The sequence below is a fragment of the Stegostoma tigrinum genome, chromosome 16 (assembly GCF_030684315.1).
Source record: "Stegostoma tigrinum isolate sSteTig4 chromosome 16, sSteTig4.hap1, whole genome shotgun sequence".
Lineage (NCBI taxonomy): Eukaryota > Metazoa > Chordata > Chondrichthyes > Orectolobiformes > Stegostomatidae > Stegostoma > Stegostoma tigrinum.
Window position 1 is genome coordinate 16118087 of NC_081369.1, and position 27870 is coordinate 16145956.

The following is a 27870-nucleotide window of genomic DNA, read 5'->3' on the forward strand; positions in this document are numbered from 1 at the left end:
TGCTTGGGCAATTTTCCACATTGTCAGGTAGATACCAGTGCTGTAACTGTACTGCAACAGCTTGGCTAGGGGACCAGAAAGTTCTGGAGCACAAGTCTTCAGCACTATTGCTGGAATGCCGTGAGGGCCCATAGCCTTTGCAGTGCCTCCAGCAGTTTCTTGATATCCTGGAGTGAATTGAATTGGCTGAAGACTGGTATTTGTAATGCTGGGGACCACCACGTGAGACCGAGATGGATCATCCACTTTGGCACTTCTAGATGAAGATTGCTGTGAATGCTTCAGTCTTATATTTTTTCACTGAAGTGTTGGGCTCTTCTGAGATGGAGGATGGGGATATTTGTGAAACCTCAATTTTGTTCAATTAAACAACTCATTGGAGGCTTCACAAATATGACTGGGTGTGGCAGGACTGCAGAACTTAGATCTGATCTGTTTGGTTGTGGGATCACTTAGCCCTGTCTATCCCCTTGCTGCTTGGCATCCTCACCAGGTTGACTCTTCATTTTTAGGTATGCCTGGTGTTGCTCCACACATGCCCTCCTGCACTGTTCATTGAACCAGGTTTGATTCCCTGTCTTAATATTAATAGCTGAGTTGGGGATAAGCCAGGCCATGAGATTGTATATTGTGCTGGACTACAGTTCTGTTGCTGGTTTACAGCACCTAATGGATGCTAAGTTTTGATTTGTTAGATCTGTTCAAAGCCTGTCCCATTTAACATGGTGATAGTGCCACTCAGTTCAATTGAGGATATTCTCAATTTGAAGACCAAGACTTCATGTCCACAAGGATCATGCAATGGTCACCCTCGCTGCTTCCTCCAAGTGTAGTTCAACATGGAGGAGTATTGATTCATCAGCAGAGGGGGGGGGGGGGGGGGGGGGCGGTTTCTTGCCCATGTTCAACCTGCGACTTCATGGTGTCTGGAGTCAATGTTGTGGACTCCCAGGGCAACTGTATATCACTGTGCCACAACAGTGGGAAAGAACATATCCAGGAATGATGATGGTAATGTCTGGGACATTTGTCTGTAAGGTATGATTCCATGACTGTCAGCTGTTAGTAAGGAGGAATTTGCAGGGTCAACAGGACTGCTTTGCTGGTGTTCCCAGTGCCTGGGTCAACAACACCTGGTCTGTTCAATTTCCCTTGAGACTTCGTGTATGTTGGAACTTGCTTGCTGGGCCATTTGAGAATCAACCCCATTACTGTGGGTCTGGAGTCTCAAGTAGGCCAGACCACATGAGGATGGCCAATTTCCTTCCCTGAAGGTCATTAGTGGTCAAAAAATAGATTCTCAATTCCAGAATTTTTTTAAAATTCAAAATTCACCATCGGCTGTTGTCGGGTTTCCAACCCAGGTTCCCCAGAACATTAGCTGAGTTTCTGGATTCGTAGTCTAGCAATAATACAATAAGGTTAGTCTACTCTCATTTACATGGTCCAAAGCCTAGCCTTACATTTTTTTGGAGTTATTTCTGAAAGACAGCTCTTTAGATCAGTCTGAAAGGCAACACAACTTTTAGTTCAGAGTACCACCCAAGTCAGAACACCCGTACTGCAAGACAGACACTACTCAAAAATGTCTGAACTCATGGTTCATATAAACAGTGGTTGCCCTAACCAGCAGAGAAATAGTACAGCTATCGGTAAGGACATGTAAAGGTGTTAAATACAATTTGAAAGCATGCAGATATTTAGTTTCCTCCTTTGTGGCCTCACCAGCTGCCTGCTATTATAGTTCAGTTTAGCAGAATAGGTTAGGAGGAGTTCCTGATGCCTTTATGGTTACTAGCCTTGTGAGCAGCCAATACATTCTATTCTATTGATCAAAGGTTGGTACTGCCAGTTTTCTGATCACAGTGAGGGGACTGTTTTGTTCCTCCACAGTAGTTTGTTGGAAAGTACTTTGTACTAAAATAGCAATATTACACCTGCTTCCCTCTCCCCACCATCAATACCAGTTGATAAAGAGTATGTACTTTGTAAAACAGTATACACAAGGGCAGGGTGAATTAAACTGTTTAAAATGAAAACAAACCGAGTTAGTCAGTCAATCAATGATGTTTGTTTGTGTAACAATGCCTAGTCTGCTATCAGGCCTTAATTGCACTGATTTCTCTGACTAAATAGCTTGTGCTTTTCCCTTTATTCCAGCATTGGCAGGTACCTCAAATTTAGGGTCTACTGGACCCTCTGTCATACAAACTTGTAGTAATCCAATGCTTCAGCTTTGATTGTGTTGCTGGGAAATTCCTTGGGATGTACTTTGCTGCATTATAAAAAAGGTAAGGTTGGAAGTCACGCAACATCAGCTTATAGTCCAACAGGTTTATTTGAAATTGCAAGCTTTCAGAGCGCTCAAGTGGAGTGACAAAGGAGCAGGGCTCCAACAGCTTGTAATTTCAACTAAGCCGGTTAGACTGTAACCGGATAACAATGGACCTCGGACCTTGGACCTTGGACCTTTGTCCACCCCAATCCAACACTAGCACCTCCCCATCATGAGAAAAGGTAGTTATATAAACACAAGAGAGAGTAACTGAGAAAATTGTGATTACAGTGTATTGCAGATCAGACCAAAGTTTGGTGCAAAATCTTTTAAATTTAATTGCAGTTGAAGGTCAATCATCAAAACTCAAAATTGCAATAGGAGTTTCTCAGGACAGGTATTTTCTATACAAATTGTTTGGAGATATTATTAAGTTCTTCTTGAGCAGAAGAGAGAGTACTTACTGGGGACTGTTGAGACCCATATCCTGCAGTTAAAATTTCTCAGGCCATGTGTTTATAAAAAAACAAACAAAAAAGACCCACCTACTGGAGTTTCAGCCCAATCACCATAGCCCCTATGTGAAGTCAATAGCAGGAAAATGGACAAAAGTCCTAAAAAGGGAACAAAGTTAACAAGATTTTAGGTTTGTGACAAATTCCTTTTATTAGAATGTTGTGACATTAAAAATAATGATGTGTAAACAAATGAGAAGTCTTTTATATACTGCAAATAGAATTCAGGAAGATATTTACAAGTAAGATCAGTGCATTGTTTTTAAAATGTTTTAAATGGTTGTGTTAATTAGAATCAATATGCTGCAGAAACCACAAGCATTTGTTTTGTATTTTGTAACAAATGAAGTACAGGAAAGCAACAGTAAATACATACCACCACATACTGGAGAAGGTAAATAGTGCATTTTTACAATGCTAGAAGTACTTGAACAAAATTACAGCTGATCTGTACAAATGAGAACTGCATTGAAATATTAGTTTCTCATGTTAACTAACTTCACACATATTTTGGAGTAAAATTATTGCTGCAATAGATAATTGTTTAGACTATAAGCTAACAAACTTAAATCTATTTTGAAAGATTTCTATTGCAATCCTTATACAATTTAAATTTTTTTGACTTTGCCCAATATTGAGTTTTAAAAATTGTAGTACATACACTTTAGAGATACAAATAAAGTTCGACTTCTGCCCTATTGAACCCCACAAAAATCAGTGGGGATCTCCACCAGTCTAACTCGCTCACATCTTGCTCTCTATCCCTCTCTCTCTGGTTTACACACTTGCATTCCTCGTACCAACATTGCCACACATGGTTTCAGCCACCAGGACTTCACGTTCTGATTTCCCTCTCATCATCGTCGCCGCCGTCCGTCCGTCCCTCTCCCTCTCCCTCTCCCTCTCCCCTTTTAAGACTCTGCTTTGACTTTTATGCTTCTGTGTCCTTTTTAAGGAGTGACATTGTTTCATTAGAAAATAAAAATAAATATTCTGCTGTTGCTGAAGTTTCCTCAGCCACATTTAAGTATTGATTTAGGGTCAGGTGCCATCGGGCACTGAACTTTGAATGCTTCCTCAGGCATCTCCACAATAGCAAAAAAGGAGAGAGAGATCAGCACCCCAACAGTACCTTACAACCCTTGCCTCTCTGTCTCCTCCCAATCCTACTTCACCTTTCTTCCCTAGACCAACATCTTCACCTTCTACAGTAGAACACCAATGCATTTGAACTGTATCTACTGTTGTCAGTGGTTTGTGATGGCACCAAAGAACAATAAACATAGTCCAAACCTTTGAATGAAGTTCACAGTAGTTTTAATTCCTTTAAACTATTTTCAAAGAGTGAGTAGAATCTCTAGTTCATGCCTCCAGAGTAATTGATAGGGTGAATATGATCAAAGTAGTTTGTTCAGTAACAGTAAGTGAATCTAGTGTTGGAAAGTTTTGCATTCTCTATGGATTCAAAGGGATGAGAAAGGATCCATTATAAAAAACCTGCATTCTATACTTGGAGATAGAAAATCTTTGAATTGTACTGCATACTTAATGACAAATATTCCCAACATTTTGTTGAAAGTGCAGACGGATTTTCCATTGCCAATGCTGTCTCGAGTGAGGACAATCCAATATACCACTCTACCTGTGATGTTACAATACTGGGCACTGGCAGGCTGTTTGTCCATAGCTTACAAACACTCCTATAAACAGGAAGTGCTAGTAGTGATCAGGTTCAGGATCAGTTAGGTACCCTTAACCTAGGAAGGGGTTGGAGTATCTGCTGACCTACCCTAGACAATCCAAATCAAGGACCAGCCAAGCATCAGGTCCACCTCCTGGGCTATCCAGTCAAGTGCTACACCATCCTCACCCAGTCCAGAGGAGCAAGGTGCCTCATTCCTTAAAAAGAGGTTTAAAGACCACTCAATTGTTGTGTAAGCACATAGTCCAAAATGCTTGTGATGCAGTTCACATCCATGTAGTTTGAAAACACATCATGTAAATGCTTCATGTAAAGTGATAGTTATATTGAGTGAAGTATTATAGCAGGGCAAACTTTATAGAAAGGTTCAAGTATTCTCAAAAATCCAGAATAAAAACAAGATGAATTATTCTGCTCCTGGGTAACTGCAGTGTATTTAGACACTGTAACCAACCTCAAGAGCTGGAAATGGTGTAGTTTTTGGAGACAACTGGGACAGGACATAATCTGCTCATTTAAATAAGTGTATAGCGGAATACATTGTAACTTCCAGCCTGATGCAGAACTCCTAAGCTGAGTTACTTCCAGTTGCCTGACTTGTTGCTGCATTGCTGCCCTGTCCTCGCATAGAGAGGAAGCTGAGGAAAGTACTTAGCCCATACGAGATCATCACTACACCTGCAAAGAACTGAAGAAAAAGCAGATCATTAGACCCAGCAGCACAAATTTCTCTTTTCCACTTCTCCCACAAACTGCTGACATGCTGGAAGGGAAGTAAGGCAAGGTTGGGGTGGCGGTGGTGGGAAGAGAAGAAAGAGAGAAATAGAATTAAAATTACCTTCAGCAATTGACTCACATTGTAAGAGTGTTTACTTTCAAAACAGCATATTTAGGATAACTTATCATTTCAGCATGAGAACCAAGAGTTGCAACCATAAAACCTGTTGCTCAGACTCAAGGCAAGACCTATTGCAAATAAAAACCAAAGACCTGTGGATGCTGTAAATCCGGAACAAAGACAAAGTTGCTGGAAAAGCTCAGCAGGTCTGGCAGCATCTGTGGAGGAGAAAACAGAGCTAACGTTTCAGATCTGGTGACCCTTTGTCAGAACAAAGATTTATAACCCTAGTGTAGCTGCACCTTTTGAACAGGTTCATTTAGAACACTTAATATTAAAATAATTTTTTATTTGCTAAGCGCAGGATTTTTATTTTGGGGATAAATGCCAAGTATCACATTGAGGAATTCTTTTTCACACTAGTATTCTGACTGGAAAAGGCTGGAACTGCAAATGAGATGTTTGTGCTCCAGAGTTTATCAGAATAGATGGAAATTATTTCCCCCCAAATAAGCAACTAACAGAATCTTGAGATTAGAGTTAGCTTGTTAGGAGTTCAATCCAATCCAGAATTCTTTCCCCTGGAGAAATTTCAATGGACTGGACACTGACTGCAAGTTTAAAATTAATAGACTTTTGTTAGGAAGTGTATTAAAGGACATGGATCATAAGCTGGTAAAGAGTCAAGGTACAAAATCAGCTGTAATCCAACAAACGTGAAGGAATCCAAGCTGGAGAGAGTTCCTGCTCCCATGTTTCTTGCATATGTACATGTCTCAAGACTAGGGACATGACCATTCCTGAACTTGTACAGAAACTGTGATTACTGTGCGAAACAATAGTAGTTCAAGGGTAACAGATGGTCCTCAAAATTTGTGCCAAAATGGCATGTTTATGGGGATATTTATCCTGCACTAGCTTTGGCAACAGGGAATCTTTGATTTTAAAACTTCATTGAACATTTGTATATTTGTTAAATGTAGCACAATCAATTTGTTGACTAAAAATAGACTAATGACTTTGTTAAATCAACCACACAAAATTATTCCTGAAGTGATCAAGTTTCTGCAGGCTTTACTGCTTCACATTGTTAGTACAAAGAGCATTACACAATTTGAATTTTGATACGAGAGGGTCCCTGCTGACAATAGAAACTTAAAAAAAAACCAGTTGTTAATTCCTGTTAATTTAAAACAGCTTTATTTTTGATGGCTCTGTTTTTATAATGAGCAAGACCGTATGGACAAGACCGGAAGTGTACCGTTTATCCTACTATTAAGATTAATAAATTTTACTACATTACTGTTCATGCCAGATTTTCACTTTTGAACATTAATACATTAAAATACCAAAAATTGATAAAAGCCAAAAATCAAAATATTGGTTTATACTCACCGCAGCAGCTGCTCTGTTGTTGTATCTGTAAGTCCCTTTGAGAGATGTTGGGTCAACAGATGATGCATTGGTAATGAAGGCAGTTAAGTACAGAACTGTAGCAACCAAGTTAAAGTACAGACACTGCAGAATGAGGAAGGTACAAGAAGTTCTCACTAGCTGCAGGTTACTATGGTATATTTAAAAGTTTCTTTAAATCGAATAGGCATGTGTGTGTATTGTCACAAATGTAAGCAAACAGGATTAAGTCAAGCACCTCCTCCTCCCCCCCCCCCCCCACCCCCCACCCCCGCCACCATCACTCTGCTTTAAGAGAAAGGGAATTAAGGATTTGAAATCCAGGGGCACATCACCATTTAGTAAATTCCAACTATATGAATTTTTAGAATTATGGAATTTCACAGGAGAGAACAAGGCTTTTTGACCTCTTGTGCTGTACCAGATCTCAAAAGACGAACCCAGCTAGTGCCATTCTTCAGCATCATCTCTGCAGCCCTCTAAGTTTGCCAATCTATAACCAGCTCTTTGGGAATCTTCCTCAACCAAATCTTCCAAATCCTAACAACCAAGTAAAGAAGTTTATCTTAATCAGCGGTCTCTTGCCAACAACCTTGAAATTGACTCCCTAGTTACTAACACACCAACCAGTGGAAACAGAATATCCTCCTCTACCTTGTCAAAATTGTTCATGATTTTGAACACCTCAATGACATCACCTCTTAATCTTCTCTGCCCCAAGGAGGATAAGCCCAGTTTCAGTAATCTTTCCTCGTGTCTAAAAATCCCTCGTTCCTGCCATCATTCTAGTAAATCTCCTTCGCACTCTCTCCAGGGCTTTAAACATCCTTCCTTAAGTGCCCAGAACTGAACATACTACTCCAAATGTGGTCTGACCAATGATTTGTAGAGAAGTAGCATCACTTCTTTCCCTAGTTTGTTTTTTTTTTAAGAAGTTCAATTGCTGCTTACAGGCACCTGGCTTCCTTCGCCAACTGGGTCTTTATCCGCATATGAGCTTAAATGATGTATCGCGGAATTCTCTACCATTGTAAACCTAAACTATCATAATCATTAAGCTGTCTGTTGTCCCAACTATCACAGGCTGAACCTCATGCAATGTTTTAAGCCGAGAGAGTTACAGAAATAGGAGACAACCCTTCAGTTTTCTTCTAAAGATATTTATGTCACTTTATTATTTCAGTAGTATGCAGAGCCCAGTGAAATAACTTGTCACACATTTGACTGTGATCATCTGACTGATCAGCCACTACAAAGTCTCTCAGGACAATCTCAAAATGAAGCCTCCTCATCAGATTCAGAATTTAAAAGAGCCACAAGCCAAGTCCAAAATTTGTCACATTGAAAACAAACTCTCAGGATCCAGGCTGGATGAGTTTCAGCGAGCCGGTAGTCCGAGAGGTTAACACATGTTGTGAACTTGGGGCCTTTGAATCATAGTCCAGTACAGAGTTATAACTCTACAAGCCTCTCCACCATACAGGTCAGCTTCTCTATGCAGGAGTGTTGGGTACTCCAAGAATCTGCCCTTCTTGCAAAAAGGCAAAAATATATTTATAACGTTTGACATTCTGTAGCAAGTCTTAACTTGCGGACAATTTGAATTGGACGAACGCACACTGCAATGTTTAAGGTTTTGACAGTGCAGGATGCAGTCGGTAAGGGTTTAAAAGTATTGATTTCTACGCACCTCATTCTGTTTTTGTCATAATGTATGTTTTCAGCTACAAGCTTTAGGATGGGGCTCCTGTTGACAATATTATATTATATCTGTGGGGAAAGACACACTCATCCCACTGGGGGAAAAATCTTTTACTTTGAGAAAGCGCTTTATTTTATTTTAAAAATACAGTTTGGAGAGAAGAAATCCAACACAGATAGTTTGAAATTTGGGGAGATTTTGAACATACTATATGTGAGTGTGCTTGTCAGAGCTGCATAGTTTATAAAAACCTACTCCCCCTTGCCTTGTAGACCCCATGCCCAGCTAATAACTGCTTTATAAACACCACTAACCACCCCACTTTGCTATATTCAGCCAATCTTCTATTCTCTATCAGTACTGTAACACAGCATTGTAACAATTGCTATAATAAAGTCAACAGTCCAGTTATGGTGCACTTCAAGAATCAGGCCAGAGACTGAAGAAAGAAAACAAGTTGATGCCTTCTTCCCACAGATGCTGCCAGACCTGAGTGTTGCCAGCAATTTCTGTTTTTGTTACCAAAGAACGTACCATCTGGGACCAAGGTTTTGCTCTGTTATCTACAAGGTGGGAAACTCCAATGAACAGCAAGCACACAAAGAAAAACAAGTTTAATAAAGCCTTTTGGGCCCCACACAATAAACTGGAGAATAGACCAAGGAAAATAACCAATTCCTACAGTGTGAAAACAGGCCATTCAGCCCATAGAGTCCACGCCAACTCTCCAAAAAGCAACCTTATCCCTTGGACACTACAGGCAATTTACCATGGCCAATCCACCCTTTTTAATGTAGCAGATACAGCATTTGGGGTGAATGGGATCAAAGATTACAAGGTGAAAGCAAGATTAGGCTATTAAGTTGGGCAAATCAGCCACGATCGTGCAGGCTCGAAGGGCCGAATGACCTCCTCCTGCTCCTGCACATCTTTGGGTTATGGGAGGAAACTGGAGATTCTGGAGGAAACGTATGCAGATACCAGGAGAAGATGCAAGTTCCACACAGACAGTTGCCAGAGAGTGAAACCGAACCCAGGTCTCTGGTGGTGTGAGGCAGCAGCACTAATGGCTGAGCCACTAACAAATCTGTCCTCAGATCAGAGATAACAAAGCGTGGAGCTGGATGAACACAGCAGGCCAAGCAGCATCTTAGGAGCAGAAAAGCTGACATTTTGGGCCTCGACCCTTCATCAGAAGTGGGGGATGGAGAAGACGGTTCTAAAATAAATGGTTTGGTGGGGGGGGTGGGGAAGAGAGGTGGAGGCGGATCAAAGATGGATAAAAAGGAGGAGGAGAAGATAGTTGGAGAGGAGACAGACTAGTTAAAGAGGCAGGGATGCAGCCAGTAAAATGTGAGCGTAGGTGGGGAGGTAGGGAGGGGATAGGCCTGCTGTGTTCATCCAGCTCTATACTTTGTTATCTTGGATTCTCCAGCATCTACACTTCCTATTATCTCTGTCCTCATGTCACTTCTGACTATTCCTGATCATTAGGTAATCAAAGTGAAGAGTGCCAGGACATATTAATGGCACTGACCCGATCATTACCACACACTAGGCTTACTTTTGCAGAGTGGTAAGTAACTTGCATCCCGATATAAAAACTTTATAAAAACAGTAGGGACCTGAAAAACTCTTGGAAATCACTGGACAGTTTGTCGTCTGTTTACCATAGTGACAATTCCCACTTGTTCCTGAAGCATTACCTACCCTGGAAGAAGCAGACAGACAGATTTGCTGCTTTTTAGGCTGAAAAAATAACTTACCAGATGAGCCCAAGGCACCATTGGCAATTTCAGAGTCAAGCTTAGTACATAGAAGACAAACATAACAAAAGTGAGTATCCACAGGGTCACAGCCACAAACATCACCCATCCGAATGCAGCATCGCCACGCGAGATTCTTGAACCAGCAATCAATGCCCACACGAGCAAGCCAAAAGCCTGTACAAAATATAACAAAGTCGTTATAGAAAGAACTTGCATTTAAATAGCACCCTTCACTCAATTTCTCACAGATAATAGAGTACTTTTCTGGTGAAATTCCACATTGTAGGAAATACAGCTTTTTCCCCCCACACTGCCCACTCCATGAACAGTGAGTCAATGCCCAGATAACATGTTCTCAGTAGATTGGTTGGTGTACCATTATTGGCCAGAGTCCTGGAGAGAAATCTCTTCTGATTTTCTCCAAAAGCAGGGCCACAAGTCCTTTTACATTTACATGCGATGAATATTTTGGTCCCGAGATGGCATCTCTAGCAGCTTGGTGTTGGAGTTTCAGTCTGGATTTTGTGCTCAACTTTCAGAGCGAGACCCCACCCACAGATCTAACTGAGATTAAGGTCCTACTGCTGTGCCAGTACCATTTGAATCAAAGCACAAAAAAAAGGGGGAAAAAACACAACCAGGAAGTTCCATTTGTCCCAACAAAGCCTCATCTCCTTTACCTCCCGTAATCACAGCATCCAGATCAGTTCTGGGACAGAGCTACTGATCCTCCCTTTGCAGGCACAGGCAGGTTAACACAGATAGCTGTTAGTTAGCAGGAATGCCATTTAAACAGATTTTAAACAAATTATAATGTTATTGATTGAAACTTTTATGTATCATTTAGGCAAACATACTTTTTTGGGCCTGTGCATTGAGGGGAATACTGAAAATTGTAAAGCATTGAGTAATGGTGTTCTTTTAAAAGACCATTATTTCAATGCAGCACCTCCTCCAGTATTGCAGATTGCTGTCTTCAGCCAACTTGATTCATACTACATGACATCACCAAACAGCAAGGCACTAGATACTGCAAGTGCTACAGGCCTGGACAAGATCGCAGCAATAGTATTGAAGACATGTGCCCCAGAACTTGCCATATAGTGATACCGCGCAGAAACAGGTCCTTTGGGTCCAGCTTGTCCATGACGACCAAGTTTTTCCAAACTTTCCTGTTTTGGTCCACATCCCTCCAGACCTTTCTATTCACATACCTATTAAAAAGGTGACTTAAAATGTTATAACTGTACCTGCATCTACCACTTCCTCTGGAAATTCATTCCACACACGGACCAACCCTTATGTGAAAGGGACTTTCTCCTCTCAAAAATATGCCCCCTAATTTTGAACTCTTCCACCCTAAGGAAAACACTTTTCCAAAGACCTTATCTATACCCTTTGTGATTTTAAGTGCCTCTACAAAGGTCACCCCTCAAAATACTACGCTCCAGTGAAAAAAGTCCCAGCTCATCCTTATGGCTCAAACCGAGTCCCTGCAACATCCTGGTAAGTCTTTTCTGAACTTTCTCCAATTTAATAATATCCTTCCTATAGCAGGGCAACAAGAGCTGTACACACTACTCCAAAAAAAAAAGTGGCCTCACTAACATACTGTACCACCTCAAAATGACATCCCACTGCTCCACTCAGTGGTCTGAGAAGTGAAGCCAAGCTGTTGTTTCAATTCGGATACAGTGGCATCCACACAACAATGTAGAAAATTGCCCAGGTACATCCCTGTACACAAAAAGCAGGACAAGCCCGACCCACCCAATTACCACCCCAGTCTACTCTTGATAATTGTCAAAAAGCAATGGAAGGCCTCACCAACAGCGCTAGCTAGAGATTTACAATAACAACATTGTCACTGACTCAGTAAGGGCTTGGCTAGGGCTACTTGGCTCTTGCCCTCACTACCATCTCCGTCCAAACATGGACCAGAGCTTAATTCCAGTGGTGAGCGGAGAGAGACTATCCACGATAGGATGCCAAACAAAAACAAACTTAAGACATGGACACAATCAAGAACAGCATCAGGCTCCCTCTGGTTCAATAGCCATTGTTGTGTTTGGGCACTTAAGTGAGGTAAGTCTTCAAGGGCTATCAGCTATAGAACACTGCCTCCAGGTGATACAAGAATTGTTAATATTGCCCTGAAATTAACTGATATTTGCAAATCCTTGCTAGGAGAGAATTATATGCAGTTGTACAGTGTGCTTTATTGTTTTAAGGATTAATCCATTCTAACTGCTACGTTGCAATTGTTTTCACTGTAATGGTTTGACAATGGTCTCAGTGTTCCAATTTTTGTTTGCTTTGTAATGCGTTGTCATAGCGCATGACACGCTTCAATAAGCTTCCCTTGTCACTATAAAAAGGAAAGTCGACTGAAATGTAATCCTATGTCATCAAGGCATTGTTGATGCTGTTGCAGTGCGAGGAGCAATAATTGGCAACGTGTGCAACTGATCCCAATCTGGAAGCCACAGTAGCAGTGCTCAGAATTTCCAATAGGTTGTGGCATCTGGAGACTTAAAAAGGTGGAAAACTTAGGGATTTTCCGCTGTCACCGTCCATGGACAGGAAATGTGGTGTTCCCTCTTCGGGGAACACCTTGACCAGGGCATCAGTTTTTTTTTTGTTTCACAACACCGTCAAACCATTGTCCCGAGTGCAGATTATTGGAGGACATCGTATACCTCATTACTGATGAACTTTTGAATGTTTTATAGCAAGCTAGTAAGTGAACACACATGAGGACAGACCATGTTGGGGAAATGCAATGAGAACAATTTACTGAATGGTCCAAAATTCTCTTGATAGGAGTTTACAATATTTACTGTCACTGCTCCACATGTATCTCAGCTTTAAGAACAGATCATCATTAAAAGAACTACATATGCTGCTTAACTCAATATTCTTGCCACTGAATCATAAGTTTCCAGATTCAGGATTGGAGCTCAAACACTGAGGCAAACTGTCCGGCACAGTACTGAGGGAGCACTGCACTGCCAAGAGGGCACCTTTTCATTGAAATATTAAAGGCAGATCCCTTCTGGATGCAAAAAAATTCCTGAAATTATTTCAAAAGCAGAGGAAGGATGGCATCTGTGTTCCAAGAAGAAATATTGACCAGGACAATCAAAAGATTGAGATTCATGTCTAATTATTAGATTTAGAATGTTGGTTTCATACTAGCAGTATCTTGGTGTTGGTTTATTTTGTTTAAGAAAAATAAGCTCTTTACAAAAGATAGCAGAGTCTCTGAAACAATGACAATGCTACAGGTCTCAGAATACATGACTACAAAGTCTTGGGGTGTTAACAGAATAAGATGCTTACGCTGTGGAGTTTATGGCATGTAAAGCAACATTGGTGACCATTAGCTTTTCCGTTCAGGATAATCAAGGATTGATTAGAGTTCAGAAAACAGACAGGTTAAAGGTTTTTAGGACAGTTTGGAGAAGGCCTGAATGGCCTCAAAAAAGTTCTGTTCCATCCTTTCCTCTTAACAGGAATATTCAGGGGAAAACAAAGTCAACTTAGCAGAAACATTTAGTGCATGGAAGTTCCACACCATAAGTTTGATTAGCAAGCTGCAGGTTATTAGAACTTAGGCTACTCTGCAGGAACTCCGTTTGATAGATTTGGAAGAGACTTAAATCAACTCCACATCCACAGCAGTGATCAGGAGTCAGCGAATTAGAACCCCAAGGAGTTTGGAGGTAGGGTGTATTCTCTCTGGGAGTTGAATCTCTGAATTCACTGTCAGAAAGCACGCTAAAACCTGGTGTTTTAATATCCAACTGTTTTCTATATTTGGGTAGGTCTTTTTTTTTTAAAAAAAAAGAATTTCCTGTTAAGTAATAAATTTCAGTTCTGTCAAAGAACCTCTGCAGCCTCTTGTGTTTGAATACAACCTTAAATAATGACCCATCAAGCTAGATTTCATTCAGAATCACTTTTTTTTTTTAAAAAAACAGATTACAGAGTCAAGAGTCATACAGCATGGACACAAACCAGTCACCCTCAATCATTGGGGAACATGCAAGGTTACAGAGCGCAAGAGAGCGCGCGCCTGGGTGATACACAGAAGGTCAGCATTGGCTCGATGGGCTGAGTAGCCTGCTTCCACAGTGTATGGATTCTATAATTCTATTTCTAAAAAAAAAAAGGTAGCGAGAGAGGTCAAAGTGACCAAAAGGGCTCCTAGAAAGTGAATCTCAGGAGAAGGAGTTAAACCAGTATTTTGCATCAATCCTTTGAACATCTCATTAATACTGAAGAATACCAGGGGGGGGGCGCGGCGGCGGTGGTGGTCCCACAATCCTTACAGTTTGCGTCCTAGAAAGGGTAGCTACAGAAATAGTGGATGTGTTGTTATTTTTCAATAAATCGTTGAATTCTGGAGAAGTGCCAGAGATTGGAAAATGACCAATGTGTCACCCCTACTCAAAAAAAGGGGAGATAAAAAAAGAACACAGGTATCTGTAAGTCAATTAGCCTAACATCTATTGCTACAAAAGGATTAGAATTAAAAAGAAAGTTATAGCAGAATATTTGGAAAGTGATAGCCTCGCAGAGTCAGCATGACTTCCAGAGAGGAAAATTGTATCTGACTAATTCATTAGAGATTGTTGTTTTAAGAAAAGGAAGTCTCACCCAGAGTAGATAGGGAGAACCAGTAGAGGTGTTGCATTTGGGCTTCCGGAAAGCATTCAACATGGTACCTCACAAAAAAAAGGTTAAAGTCAAATGATACGGGCCCACTGTATTGGAGGAAATATACTGGCATGGATAGAGAATTGGCTCATGGGTAGGAAACAGCAAGCAGGATTATGGGCTCTCCCCCCCCCCCCCCCCTCCCCCGCCAAGGTTGGTGACCTGCAGGGTTTGACAGAGCTCAGTGCTGGTCCACAACTGCTTATAGTGACTTGGAGGAATGAAGTGAACATACTGTAGCCAAATTTACAGATGACAAAAATGAAAAGGCAAGTTGAGAGTAATACACAAATTGCACAGACATATTGCTAGTTTAAGTGAGTGGGCAAAAAAAAGTCAAATGGAGACAAATGTGGGAAAATGTGAACTTGTTTATTTTGGAAGGGTGAATAAAAGAACAGTATTATTTTAAAATGGAGAAAAACACAAAGGGCACTGGAGGATAATTCTGCATGAAACACGACAGCCAGCAGACAGGGTGCAGCAAGTAATCAGGAAGGTTAATGGGAATGTCAGCCTTTATTTCAAGGAAGCTGGAGCAGAAGAGTCAGAAAGTCTCATTGCACCTATACAAGGTGCTGGTGAGGCCACATCTGGAGCACTGAGGTGGTGGTTGGTGGAGGGTGGGGGTTGGTCTCCTTATTTAAGGGAAAAAGTAAAGTATTGTTTCATTGGAAGCAGTTCAGAGAAGATTCACTAGGGTGATTCCTGGTATGGAGGAACAAACACTAAAAACTGGTTGGGCCTCTACTCAAGGGGATTTACAAGAACCAAATGATCTCATTGAGACATAGGATTCCTCAAGTGCTTGACAGATGTTTCCCCTCACGAGAGGTTCTGGGACCAGAGGTGCCCCTTTATTCTGACTGAGAATGAGGAGGAATTTCTTTGAGTCTTTAGAATTCTTTGCTAGTGAGTGCTTTTCGGGTAGTGTCCTCGTGTATATTTAAGGCTGAAGTAGATAGATTCTTGATCGGTTGGAGAAATAGAGGGTTTCAGGGAAAGACAAAGTGGATGTGAGGAATGGTGGATCAGCCATGATTTGACTGAATGGCCTACTTCTTTTTTAAAAAGGGTCTTATGGGCTCAAAACGGATCACAGTATTCCAGCTGAGTTGACTAGTGCCTACTATAGTCTTATCAAAACCTCCTGACAATTATATTTGTCCACTTAAAATATGGCTTGATTTGCTGAGATGGGAGTCCCAATTAGGAAAACTCAGATGGAAATAATGTAAAAGATGAGTCTTTAAAGTTTCAAGTGATGGAACTGTGGCTATTTCCTTTGACAGCTTGTTCTATTGAAAAACTGTCCTTGAAGATATATTGGTGATTCACTGCCTTGAAAACGAATGGTCTTTGTAATTGACATGGATGACATGTTCTCTCATTATTGGAGAGCACCAAGTACTTGTTTATCAATTTCCAGTCTACTGTGCATTTTATAAAAAAAAAATATGACCATCGTCCTTTTTCTCCTCTTCTGCTGTTGTGATTCCCATATTTGGTCAAAGGCCTGAAATATGTTAGGCTTGTGTATATACTGAACAGGGATCCAATGCACAACTTGCATACTCCAAGATTTGATGAACATCAACTTTGGCATTTCTTCCCCCCTGCCCCACTTTGATGAATAAATCTCACAGTTAAGTGCAAACAGCCACACCCAGTCTTTTAAACTTATTGGGAAATAGCACCAGTTAACTGATACATAACACTGATATCATTCCAGAAGTAAATAATCCTCATTACTCAGTCTTAAGCTCTGAAGATAAGTGTATATTCTTCACTTTCTTGGAATAAGAGTACCCAAACTGTTTCAAGACAAAAAAAGTTTGTATTTATGCACAAGCATTCTCAGAACTCAAGAAGTTATCCCAAAATGCATCAATGAGCTTATGTGGAACTGGTCATATGTTTCATAGGCTAAATGCAACAATTAATTCTCAGCCAGTTGCTAAAAATCAAAGAGAGATGAAGGAACCAGTCGATCTGTTCCAATTTGATCACTGTTGAACAGAACACCCCTTTAAATTGTGTCATGGCATCTTTGATGTCCAGCTGAATAACAGAAGAGATACAAGGCACCAAGACATCTCATCCAAAAGAAACGAAAGCATTTTGCCTTTGTTCCCCACCCCCCACCTTTTTGTCCAAATGTGGTCCTTTTTCCGTCTCTTACAGTCCAGCTTAATGCAAGTGTAGAAATCACCACTCCCAAAATCAGGAGGTTGTTCATTCCATTTCTTTTGCAATTAAACCTCACCATTTTAATTCTGTTTGCAACATTAACTAATTGTACTATTTATGGGCTTTCGAATGGTGAAAAAAGGTAGTATTTCACTATGGTAGTGTATGCAAATTTAACTTTTCTTAAATTCTTAATTGTTTCAGAAGCAGAAACCCAAAATGAGGTGAGTGACTTTCAAAATGTATCATTCCATAAAATATTGTGTTTCAGGTAAATTCTAAACCCAAATTTCAAAGGCACCTGCACAATGCAACCATAACTAATGGCCTCCGCCGATTTAGCAAAGACAATCACCCACCCCCATCATAGGATGGCCAGATTTCCCTAATTTGAATCCCTGCTGTTCACAGTTGCATCTCTCTTGTAGGAGAGTTTAAACAGTTACTAATCAAGATCTGGCGACAGAAAGCCAAGAAAACAGGAGGGCCAGATTAAAACACACTGGAGGCCTACATGTTCTTGGATTAAATTTAAATCCCAATTGCTATCCCCTGCACAGCATCCCACCTCCCCGCCAAAGACCAGCATCAGATGCACTGTTAGGATTTTGTGAACTTTGTTACAGTTATCCAGTTGACAGTTTGAATTTATTATCAGCCATTCTCCCCCACTCAAGAGCACAAAGAGTTTATGATGCAAATTTTATGCTTTATCATTTTTGTTAGTTCATAAGGTTGACACTGCTCACCAAATCATGTCTGGATTTAATCAGCTCACTTACACAAGTGATTTATGCAATTAATTTCATCACCGCACGAGTTATGACAAAGACAGCTCACCTTCGACAAGTAGTTTCTGCAGTTGTGCAATGGATTAAAAAAGGTACGAGGCTAACACCCAGAGCAGGAATATCTCCCTTGTATATTGTCAAGTGACATCAGAAAAACAAACAGGACTGTATTTGTATCACTGTACCAATACTACTGTCACAGGCAGTAGTGAGAGGAACCACTCACCATATTCCTGATGATGTGTGTCCTATACTTGAGAGATGCCAATGAATCAGCAAATAGGTACTTCCAAGAATAACTAGGAATGGCAATAAGTGTGATAATACCCACACCCCCGAGAGTCAATGAAAGCACTTGTGCTACAATGCTCATTGATTTATAATGTTGCCTTCTAAACTGTTTTCAGTTAAAAAGCTAGGTTGTCTACTTAAATGGGAATTGTAGGCCTATGGTCTTGATTTGACTAGCAAATATTGGGACTATCAGTTCCCGTCACTGCCTTTTGATAAGGGCCCCATCTATTTTGGTAATGGCTGCCACACAGACACTTCATTAGGTTGAATAGAACGTTTATTTACTTTCCTGGCCTGCCTATGTTGGTGAGGGGGGGGGGGGGGGGGGAGAAGAGAAGGAGAAGGGGGGGGGGGGGAGAGAAGGAGAAGGGGAAGGGGTGGGGGGGGGGAAAGAAAGAGAAGGGGGAAGGGGAGAAGGGGAAAGGGGAGAATCCCATCCAGGACCACCATCACCCCAATGGCTAATCTACCTAACCTATCTATCTTTGGACAGTGGGAGGAAATCATGGGGAGAACGTACCCACGTATTGAGGTCACACAGTTGCCCAAGGGTGGAATAGAACCCAGGTCCTTGGTGCTGTGAGGCAGCTGTGCTGCTTTAGGTTAACTGTTCCAATTTCTCAAAGCCTGGTTTCCAAATTTTGTTTGAAAACTGACCTGTGAAGTGTGTCAGCATGGTTTCAAGTGGATGTTAAGTAGTCGCTGTTCCCATCAATGATGCAAGACAGCATCTATATACACACATTTGTTCACGTCAGGACTGTGGTGATCCCACTAATGACAGGAGAGTTATTTTGCTCACGTTGGAATGTGCCATAGGCTGCCATCTCTGACATTGACACAATCTGGTGTGCAGTAATGTTCTCCAATCTGCATACACACATGGGATTCTCTGCAGAATGCACGCTACTTTATTTGTAAGTGCTTGTGAAAATGAAGTGTAGTTCAAGTAATGATTTGCAAAATCAGCAAGGCCTTAGTGGGGCGATGTTGAACTGAATCAGCTCATACTTACTTGGTAAAGTTACTGGCTTGTGTGTCAAATGTTTAAAATCACAGGGGAACTAAGTGGGATTCCTCAATAGAATAAGTTCAGGGAACTTATGAATGCTTAGTATGATTACATAGAGGATGGTAGGTACCTGGAATGCACTGCCAGGGGAGGTGATAGAAGCAAATATAACAGCAATATTTAACAGGAATTTAGACAGACATGAACAGGCAGGGAAGAGAGGAATTTGGAGTATGTGCTAGTAAATAGTGTTAGTTTAGATTGGCACAGACATGGCAGGCTAAAGGGTCTGGTCCTGTGCTATATCGTTCTGTGATGACAAATTATAATGAAGATCAAATCTCCCCATTACCTCTCACCTTAAAAAGCTCCTGACATTTCAGGGATACATTAAAAGTGTGACACACAGAGAATGTCATTGAATGCTCCTTTACAATGATAACAGGCTCAGAGCGTTGGAGTTAGTAGCTGAGCAGGGACACTATAAAAATAAAACTCATTATGCCAACTACATTGATGCCATGTCACCTGAGCCCACACATCAAATATCTCTTGCAAGAGATGTGCCAAGCCACATTGTTCGTTCACAGAGCTTGTTGCAAGCTTCAGCCTTTCCAACAGGTTGCAGATGGATGATTAAAATTTTAATCATCCATCAAGGATGATCAATTTTCACAGACATATAAAGGAATAGACAGAACAAATGCTGGGAATACAGACCAATGAATGTCTCATCAGTGATAGGGAGAATAATGGAATCCTTCATAAGGTGATAAGGAAAAGTGAAAGTGTAAAATGGGCATTATGGGTTCCAAACAGGAAGATCATATTTCACCTGGTTTATTGAAATCTTTGAAGTAGTATCACTGAAAGGGTAGAGAAGGACATACAGTAGATGCAATATCTTCAAGTATCCAAAAGGTAGACTCATGACTAAGGTTAGACCATGTGGAGTCAGGGGGGGGGACATGCAGGAGAATTGATTGCTAACTAGTTACAAAAACAGAGGAATCGTCCAAGGCAGTTACCTAGATTAATTAACAATGTTCCGCAAGAACTGGTAGAGACAACTTTTTCTCACTATTAATAAATGCAGTTGAAACTCAGGAGTTGAAAGTACAATTCCCCACAAAGTGACTGACAAAGTGTGGACGTGGTTAAGTCAGGGAACAACTCCAAGAAAACACGAATAAATTTGTGGAATGATTGGGGAATTTAAGCACAAGGAATTGGCAGCATGAATAAGGAGGCAGCACACATGTCTAAGTGAGAGGGGAACATGGGGACTGGGAAAGGCAGGACGGCAGAACAGTGGGCAAGTAGGCATGGATCACTAAAAGTTAACCTGTTGTGCTACAAGGGAGGGATAAGCAAAGTAACCCCCTAAGAGTATTCCTGGAAGAAAACAAGAACCAGAACACTAAAGACATTTTTTTAAAAACTGCCGTACATTCAAAGCCTTGGAATGTTCTGCCTGTAAGGTTGATTGAAATACATTCAAATGTAGCTTTCTTTTAAAAGAAAATGGAATTCAATAAAATACTGGTTGGGGAGAAAGTTGCAGGGCTATGGGAAAGAACATGGCCTAACTGGGTAGCTCTTTCGAAGAGCTAACAGGAGCTTAAATGAGCCAAAACAATCACCTTTCTTGGTGTCTTATTTTAAGCCAGTTTATAGAATCAGAGAACTCTAGTTATTTAAGACATTAAAAAGGATGTGATATGGTAAAGTTGGAATGAGTGAACAGGGATCAAGGCCAAGATTGAATTTGGAAATTCAATACAAGACCAAGCAGGGGTGAAGTCAGTTTGTATCTTTTCCATATTAAGCAGAAATTTGGATTCCCCCAACACTGATCCTTGATCAACTGAGACTTTTAAAACAGACTCAGTAAAGGATATAAAGGTCCAAAGGGTTACTCAATGGAATCATGGTTCAGACCAACAATCACCTGGCTGAATGGCAAAACTGATTGGAGAGGGTGGATGATCTACACTAACACAAGGCTTTCACATACCAAGTGAAACATACTACTTCTACTTCTATATTGTTCACTTAGTCAATTTTGGCAGGTTCTTTAATTTTCTGACCTAGTAACTTCCTTGATAGTGTTAATTTTCAATCCATAAGTCAGCTGGCCTGATTTTATTATTTATATAATGGCTACAAGTGCACTTACCCACATGAACTGGTGCATTAGAAAACGTGCACCATATCAGACCAAGAGAACCCAGTAACTACAAGTCTGCTCGATGACTCAAGAGTAAAATATCTGGAGGAAGTTGATTCAGAAGAGAAGCTTACACATTTGCCTGTGTCAGCCAATGAAAGATAAAATGTCAATAAATTATAGACCTGTGTTATCAGTTAACCAAGGTGTGTTACACATTGTCCTTGTGACATTCCATTCTAGCATGGACTTTGAAACCCATTTGCTTTGCAGGACCAATGATTTGGAAGGCAGCAAACATACTACATATACAGTGTCAGCATCACTAAGCTAGTTAAACCCCACTGAGCAGCATTGTGTATAGAAGGACAATTGTATCATTTGTAAAGAATTTATCTTTTTCTCCCCTTAAGCTAACAATTTTTAAAACCTTATTTTCTAACCGAGTGTGTGGATCGACAATCTGCTTCTCTACCTTTGAGATTATCATTTATTAACTGTCCATTGAGATGCAAGCAATGTTTTGAAGTTAGTAGAGCACAGAGATACACAGTCTCTCAGATCAGCAGGACATTGGCAGTATTTATGATCCACATAATCTCCCTACTGTGCCATTTCACCAAAACTCATTAAGCGTTACTTTCCACTGATACTTAAAACAAATATTTCACATGACTGTCAATGGTAATAATCAGTATTTGTCACCCATCCCTAATTCCCCATTGAACTGAGTGTCTGCTAGACTCCTTCCGACAGCAGTTAAGACTTGAACTTACTGTAGATTTTCCTCTAATTTAGAGGAAAACACTCCTCTTTGTTGTCTGTCTATTAGCCACTTTCATATAATCAGACCACTGTCCCTTTTCTCAATAATTTTATCATCAAATCTAAGATCTGGTACCTTATCAAACATCTCTTGGAAGTTTATATCCCTGACATCTATCTTGTGTGTTAAAAAGTAAGATGAAGAAAACTGTACACAATACTCCAGGTATGGTTTCAGCAGTATCCTGAACACTACTTTTATGCTTCATTCCTCTTGCACTGAAAGCCATGTTTTTGCCTTCCTAATTACTTGCTCCAGAACACCCAGATTCCTCTAATGCAGCATTATACAATCTGTCTTTCTCCATTTTCTATTCTTCCTGTCCCCAAATTGACAACCTTACTTTCCCCACATTATATTCCATCCACCAACCGTTTGCCCACTAAAACTATATAACATCACCTTGTATCTTCCTCCACTGGCTTTTCTAGTTTTGTACTGTCTGCAAATTTGGCTACAATACCTTCAGTTTTTAAAAAAAAATCCCCAGTATGTAGCTTGGCTAGTTTAATTAAGTTACTAATTTTACATTTAGGATTTCTACTAATCATTCTTGACAGCATCAGGCTCAACATTTACATCTGAATATTTCGTAATCAGCCAAAGACAGCATCTGTAGCATCAACACCTTGCTATAGGAAGATTATTATTAAATTGGAAAGGGCTCAGAAAAGCTTTACCAGGATGTTACCTGAAATGGAGGGTTTGCATTGTAAGGAAAGGTTGGGGCTTTTCACCTTGGGAGCTTGAGCACGCGGGGGAGGTTTATAACATTAGGGGCACAGATAAAGGTGAAGACCAAGCATCTTTTCCTTAGGATTGGAGGAGTTCAACACTAGGGGACTTTTTTTAAAAGCTGAGAGGAGAAAGATATAAATAAAAAAGGACACAAGGGTAACTTTTTAAAATTTTAAACAGATTCATATGCGAAATGAACTGCTGGAGGAAGTGATGGATGCAAGTGCAGTTACAATGTTTCAAAAACATTTGGATAAATACATTATTAGGAAAGGTTAAGAAGGATATTGGCCAAATGCAGGCAAGTGGGAGTAGTTTAGTTTGGTAACATGGTGGGCATGGACTGGTCGGACCACAGGGTGCGTTTCCATGCTGCATGACTGAGTCCATCACTCTGTACAGTTTCACTTTCTTGACACACCAGTAATTCAAAATAGAACTTTAACATTAAGCCAGTAGATGTATTTTTTGATAAATTGTACTCAGCTGTTCTTTTTTGTAAAAGATCAGAAAATAGAAGTGTTTTGATTTTGCTGTTCCCATAAGAACAAATAGGTCAGGTAGTTCACTTAAGCATGACAGCCAGCAGAACACAGTGGTTTTCTTTCCACTCTGTCACACCCACACTATTCATATGCCCCTGACCAACTGACAAGACCATAATCTGCATCCAACCCATAATTCTGAGAATCACAAATGAACACTTCCTTATAGAGTCTTGGCCTCCTGCTTGCAGCATTGATTCCTATTGCTTTCTGTCATACCCTGATAAGATTCTACCTGCTGGCTCCACCTAGGCTTTCATTCTAAATATTGCTGCCCATTACCTTGTCAGCTTTTTGCACTAGCCTCATCTGCCCTGGCTCTGTCTGTTGCTTTTTTTAAAAAAAGTAATAAAAAGTTGAAAACAGGAATTGTTGGAGAAACTCAGCAGGTCTTGCAGCATCTGTGGAGAGAGAAACAGTTTTGAATCAGACAGGACTCTGGAACTGCTGTGAGATCATATTGGATTTGAAACATTAACTGTTTCTCTCTGCACAGATCCTACCAGACTGGAGTTTCTCCAGCATTTTTGGCTTTTAAGTATTGGATTTGCAACATCCATCAGCAGAGTATCTTACTTTCAATAATGTGAAGAGACACATAAGCTTACATAAAACAAGGAGAATAAATCGCGAGTTAAATAGTGGAGAAAGTCAAGCATTTGATGTAATTTGTCACATTCTTTCTTGTGATACATGCTTAAGGTTCGGTAAAGCATATCTGATTTTGCTTTCAGTTATGTCAGTGTGAGATGAACTATAGGCTCCCCAGGTGAGATTGCCCAACCCCACCCATGATAATGGCAAGATGTCAACTCCGATACCACATGTTCCTTGTGCTAAACTTTAAGCTTAGACTATTTCTAATTACCCCATTTTTCTACTGTGTAAAAAAAAGATAGATTTGTGAACACTTTTCTATATGCCATTATCTCAAATGGCTTCATTTATCTTTATGAAAAGATGGATGCATGCGCAAGTTTATTCTCTCTCCAATGGTACATTATATCTGTTTGAATCCCAAATTTGTCAGCAAAACAGGCTCAAAGGCTGTAATAGGGCTTGGAGTATGCTGGCAACACGGACAAAAGTGTAATTCTTCCGGCCCAGTTTCTGCTTCGTTTTTCTTTAAATTAAAAGGAAAATTTTTTTGATCAAACACTGGAATCAACATCCCCAGGAATAACAGGTCTCAGGCCACCCTATCATTGATTAGATCCTACGGTCAGTACAACCTATCTTCTCCAATGCCAGAGGCCAAGCAGCATCAGAGGAGCAGGAAGGCCAACGTTTCAGGCCTAGACCCATCTTCAGAAACTTCATTTCAGACCCTTCATTTTGTGAAGGGGTGTCTAGGCCCAAAACGTCAGCCTTCCTGCTCGGCCCGTATTCGTCCATCCGCCATCTACAATCCGACCCCACCACCCAAGACATTTTTCCATCCCCACCCCTGTCTGCTTTCCGGAGAGACCACTCTCTCCGTGACTCCCTTGTTCACTCCACACTGCCCTCCAACCCCACCACACCCGGCACCTTCCCCTGCAACCGCAGGAAATGCTACACTTGCCCCCACACCTCCTCCCTCACCCCTATCCCAGGCCCCAAGATGACATTCCACATTAAGCAGAGGTTCACCTGCACATCTGCCAATGTGGTATACTGCATCCACTGTACCCGCTGTGGCTTCCTCTACATTGGGGAAACCAAGCGGAGGCTTGGGGACCACTTTGCAGAACACCTCCGCTCGGTTCGCAACAAACAACTGCACCTCCCAGTCGCAAGCCATTTCCACTCCCCCTCCCATTCTTTAGATGACTTGTCCATCATGGGCCTCCTGCAGTGCCACAATGATGCCACCCGAAGGTTGCAGGAACAGCAACTCATATTCCGCTTGGGAACCCTGCAGCCCAATGGTATCAGTGTGGACTTCACAAGCTTCAAAATCTCCCCTTCCCCCACCGCATCCCAAAACCAGCCCAGTTCGTCCCCTCCCCCCACTGCACCACACAACCAGCCCAGCTCTTCCCCTCCACCCACTGCATCCCAAAACCAGTCCAACCTGTCTCTGCCTCCCTAACCTGTTCTTCCTCTCACCCATCCCTTCCTCCCACCCCAAGCCACACCTCCATCTCCTACCTACTAACCTCATCCCACCTCCTTGACTTGTCCGTCTTCCCTGGACTGACCTATCCCCTCCCTACCTATCTTCTTTTCTCTCCCTCTTCGGTCCGCCTCCCCCTTTCTCCCTATTTATTCCAGAACCCTCACCCCATCTCCCTCTCTGATGAAGGGTCTAGGCCCGAAACGTCAGCTTTTGTGCTCCTGAGATGCTGCTTGGCCTGCTGTGTTCATCCAGCCTCACATTTTGTTATCTTACACCTTGTTATCGCAGGTTGTCCAGCATCTGCGGATCCTGTCTCTCCAATGCTAGTGTTGTTTTCTCCTACATATGTCACTAATGTACTGGAAATGTCTCTCCCACCCCCCCGCCCCCAGACATTACATCCCCGACATTCCCTCAACAATCCCCTCTCTCCTGCTTTTATTGTTTTTTTAAAAGCTGCCCACAGATCACCGAGTGTGAGATGGTATCTGACATGGAAACACTTATGCTCACCACTTGCTGCTTGAAGACAGTTTTCCTACAAAACAGCCCTCAAACGTTTCCCCCACCACTAAAGCTATAGAATCTCTCCCCACAGCCCGCAGTGTCGGGGAGCCTTGCCCACGCTCAGAAATGCCGCTGCTTTCCAACAAAAGTGTTAATTATTGTGCCGTCCGCCTTAAAGAGTGCACTTTACATTGACTTAGTAGTGTAATTGCCGAGTTAATTGTTGTATGTCGTCTTTCAGTGTTCCCACAGGTGACAATGTAGAGTTTACCCCTTTATCCACAAAAGACTTTAATTATGATTTAACCCTAAAGTATCCAAATAAGCAGGTGCACGTTTCCTATTGTTTAAAACAAAAATACTTTATTTTGAAGTCAAAGGCAGCCCAGCTGCGGAGATTGAAGTTGCATAGCTGCACTGAAGCTTTTCAACATGCAAATTATCCGGGAGCAACTAACTGACGGATTCAGAACGTGTTAAAGTAAACTTTAACTTCAGCTATCAACCGGGCGTTTCGAACGAGTCATATCTATAAAGCAAATGAAATGAATCAACTTACTAATTCCACTAGCATCAATATTCCAATGGACGATTTGAGGAATTGAATATCCACAGCGACTGGGGAGAATCTGGAACTCACCCCGCTGCTGTGAGTCCTCGTACTGGTCTGAGTGTTAATTTTATCCGGGAAATCTGCCATAATGAGATAGGAACAGTCGAAGTAAGGTATGCTTCGAAGCAAAGTTAGCTGAATTCCATCCTCTCGCACTCACTCCACTCTGAGTGCTGAACGTACTAGGAACCTGCCGGCTGAATAGTCTGCAGAAGGCGTTAACTCCAATTGAACATTACCACATGTGACCCCGCTTGGCTGCTGAACAAAATACACCCAACCCCCTCTCAATTATTTCCGGCTCTCTATCTATCGTCCAATCATTGCTTTGTTCCAGTTGCTTTCGAGAAATGTTCTATACAGATAGCTTGGGGTGATATTTGATTTGATGTGTCTTAAACAGTCCTTATCCAACATCCCAGACGGGGGATACATTATAGCCATTACAGGAAAGGCTAGGTCGATTCCAACCATTGAACATAATGCACTGGCAGGATTTCCTCCTTTACCTTTATCCATCTTTCCCAGCGAGTTGTTTGGATGAGGGAAACCTCAGTCAAGGGATAAAGCAAATCAATAATACTCCGGTCTTACTCCCACGTTCCTTGGTAAAGCACCACTGAAATCCAACAATACCGCCGATGAAAGTAGTCGTCTCAGCTTACTTAGTGATGTGAAAAACCTGCTCAAGCAGAAACAAATACATCTGTTTCCTGATTAGTCGATACTATCAGGAGCCATTGATCTCGTGTGAGAAAGTCTAAGGGAGGCAAGGAACCAGAAAACCAAACAACGCGACAAAAATGATTGTGTCAGAAGGGAGTGCTTTCAACTGTATTTCTAACAGCTATTTCTAACATACTCTATTTAATTAATTATAGCCAGTCTGTGTGGAAATCAACTTTTAAGTTTCTTGAAGAACTCAAGACAATAGTGGTATTTTGGAGCAGTTGGATGATCTGAGAACTCCAGTTGGACGGATCACACTGGATTCGGTGCTGGGGGCCTGAAGCGTTGACTGAGCAATATTCTAACGCCGTGCGGAAAATTAAAAGCTGTTTTCTTTTGCTCCAAGACGTACTTGCAACCGGAGGAATTAAACCAGATTTTCAACACAGTGTAAAACTCCTGGAATCGGGGGGTTATT

General features: G+C 41.3%; 1 protein-coding gene across 1 annotated transcript; it reads right to left on the reverse strand.

The window, feature by feature from the left end:
* Positions 1–3679: 3679 nt before the first annotated feature.
* On the reverse strand, positions 3680–26962 carry pllp (plasmolipin). Its single transcript, XM_048547015.2, has 4 exons — positions 26670–26962; positions 10212–10388; positions 6726–6848; positions 3680–5180 (listed from the first exon to the last, which is right to left on the reverse strand). The coding sequence occupies exons 1-4, from the start codon at positions 26808–26810 to the stop codon at positions 5061–5063; spliced, it is 561 nt and encodes a 186-aa protein (XP_048402972.1). The 5' UTR covers positions 26811–26962; the 3' UTR covers positions 3680–5060.
* Between the last annotated feature and the right edge of the window lie 908 nt (positions 26963–27870).

Excerpts from the sequence above, each read along its gene's own strand:
- pllp (XM_048547015.2), bottom strand. The coding sequence starts at position 26,810 with ATGGCAGATTTCCCGGATAAAATTAACACTCAGACCAGTACGAGGACT. Across the intron at positions 6,849-10,211 it reads TGGTGCCTTGGGCTCATCTG|TGTCTGTACTTTAACTTGGT; the intron begins GTAAGTTATTTT and ends CTCATTCTGCAG. Across the intron at positions 5,181-6,725 it reads ACAACAGAGCAGCTGCTGCG|TTCTTTGCAGGTGTAGTGAT; the intron begins GTGAGTATAAAC and ends CTTTTTCTTCAG.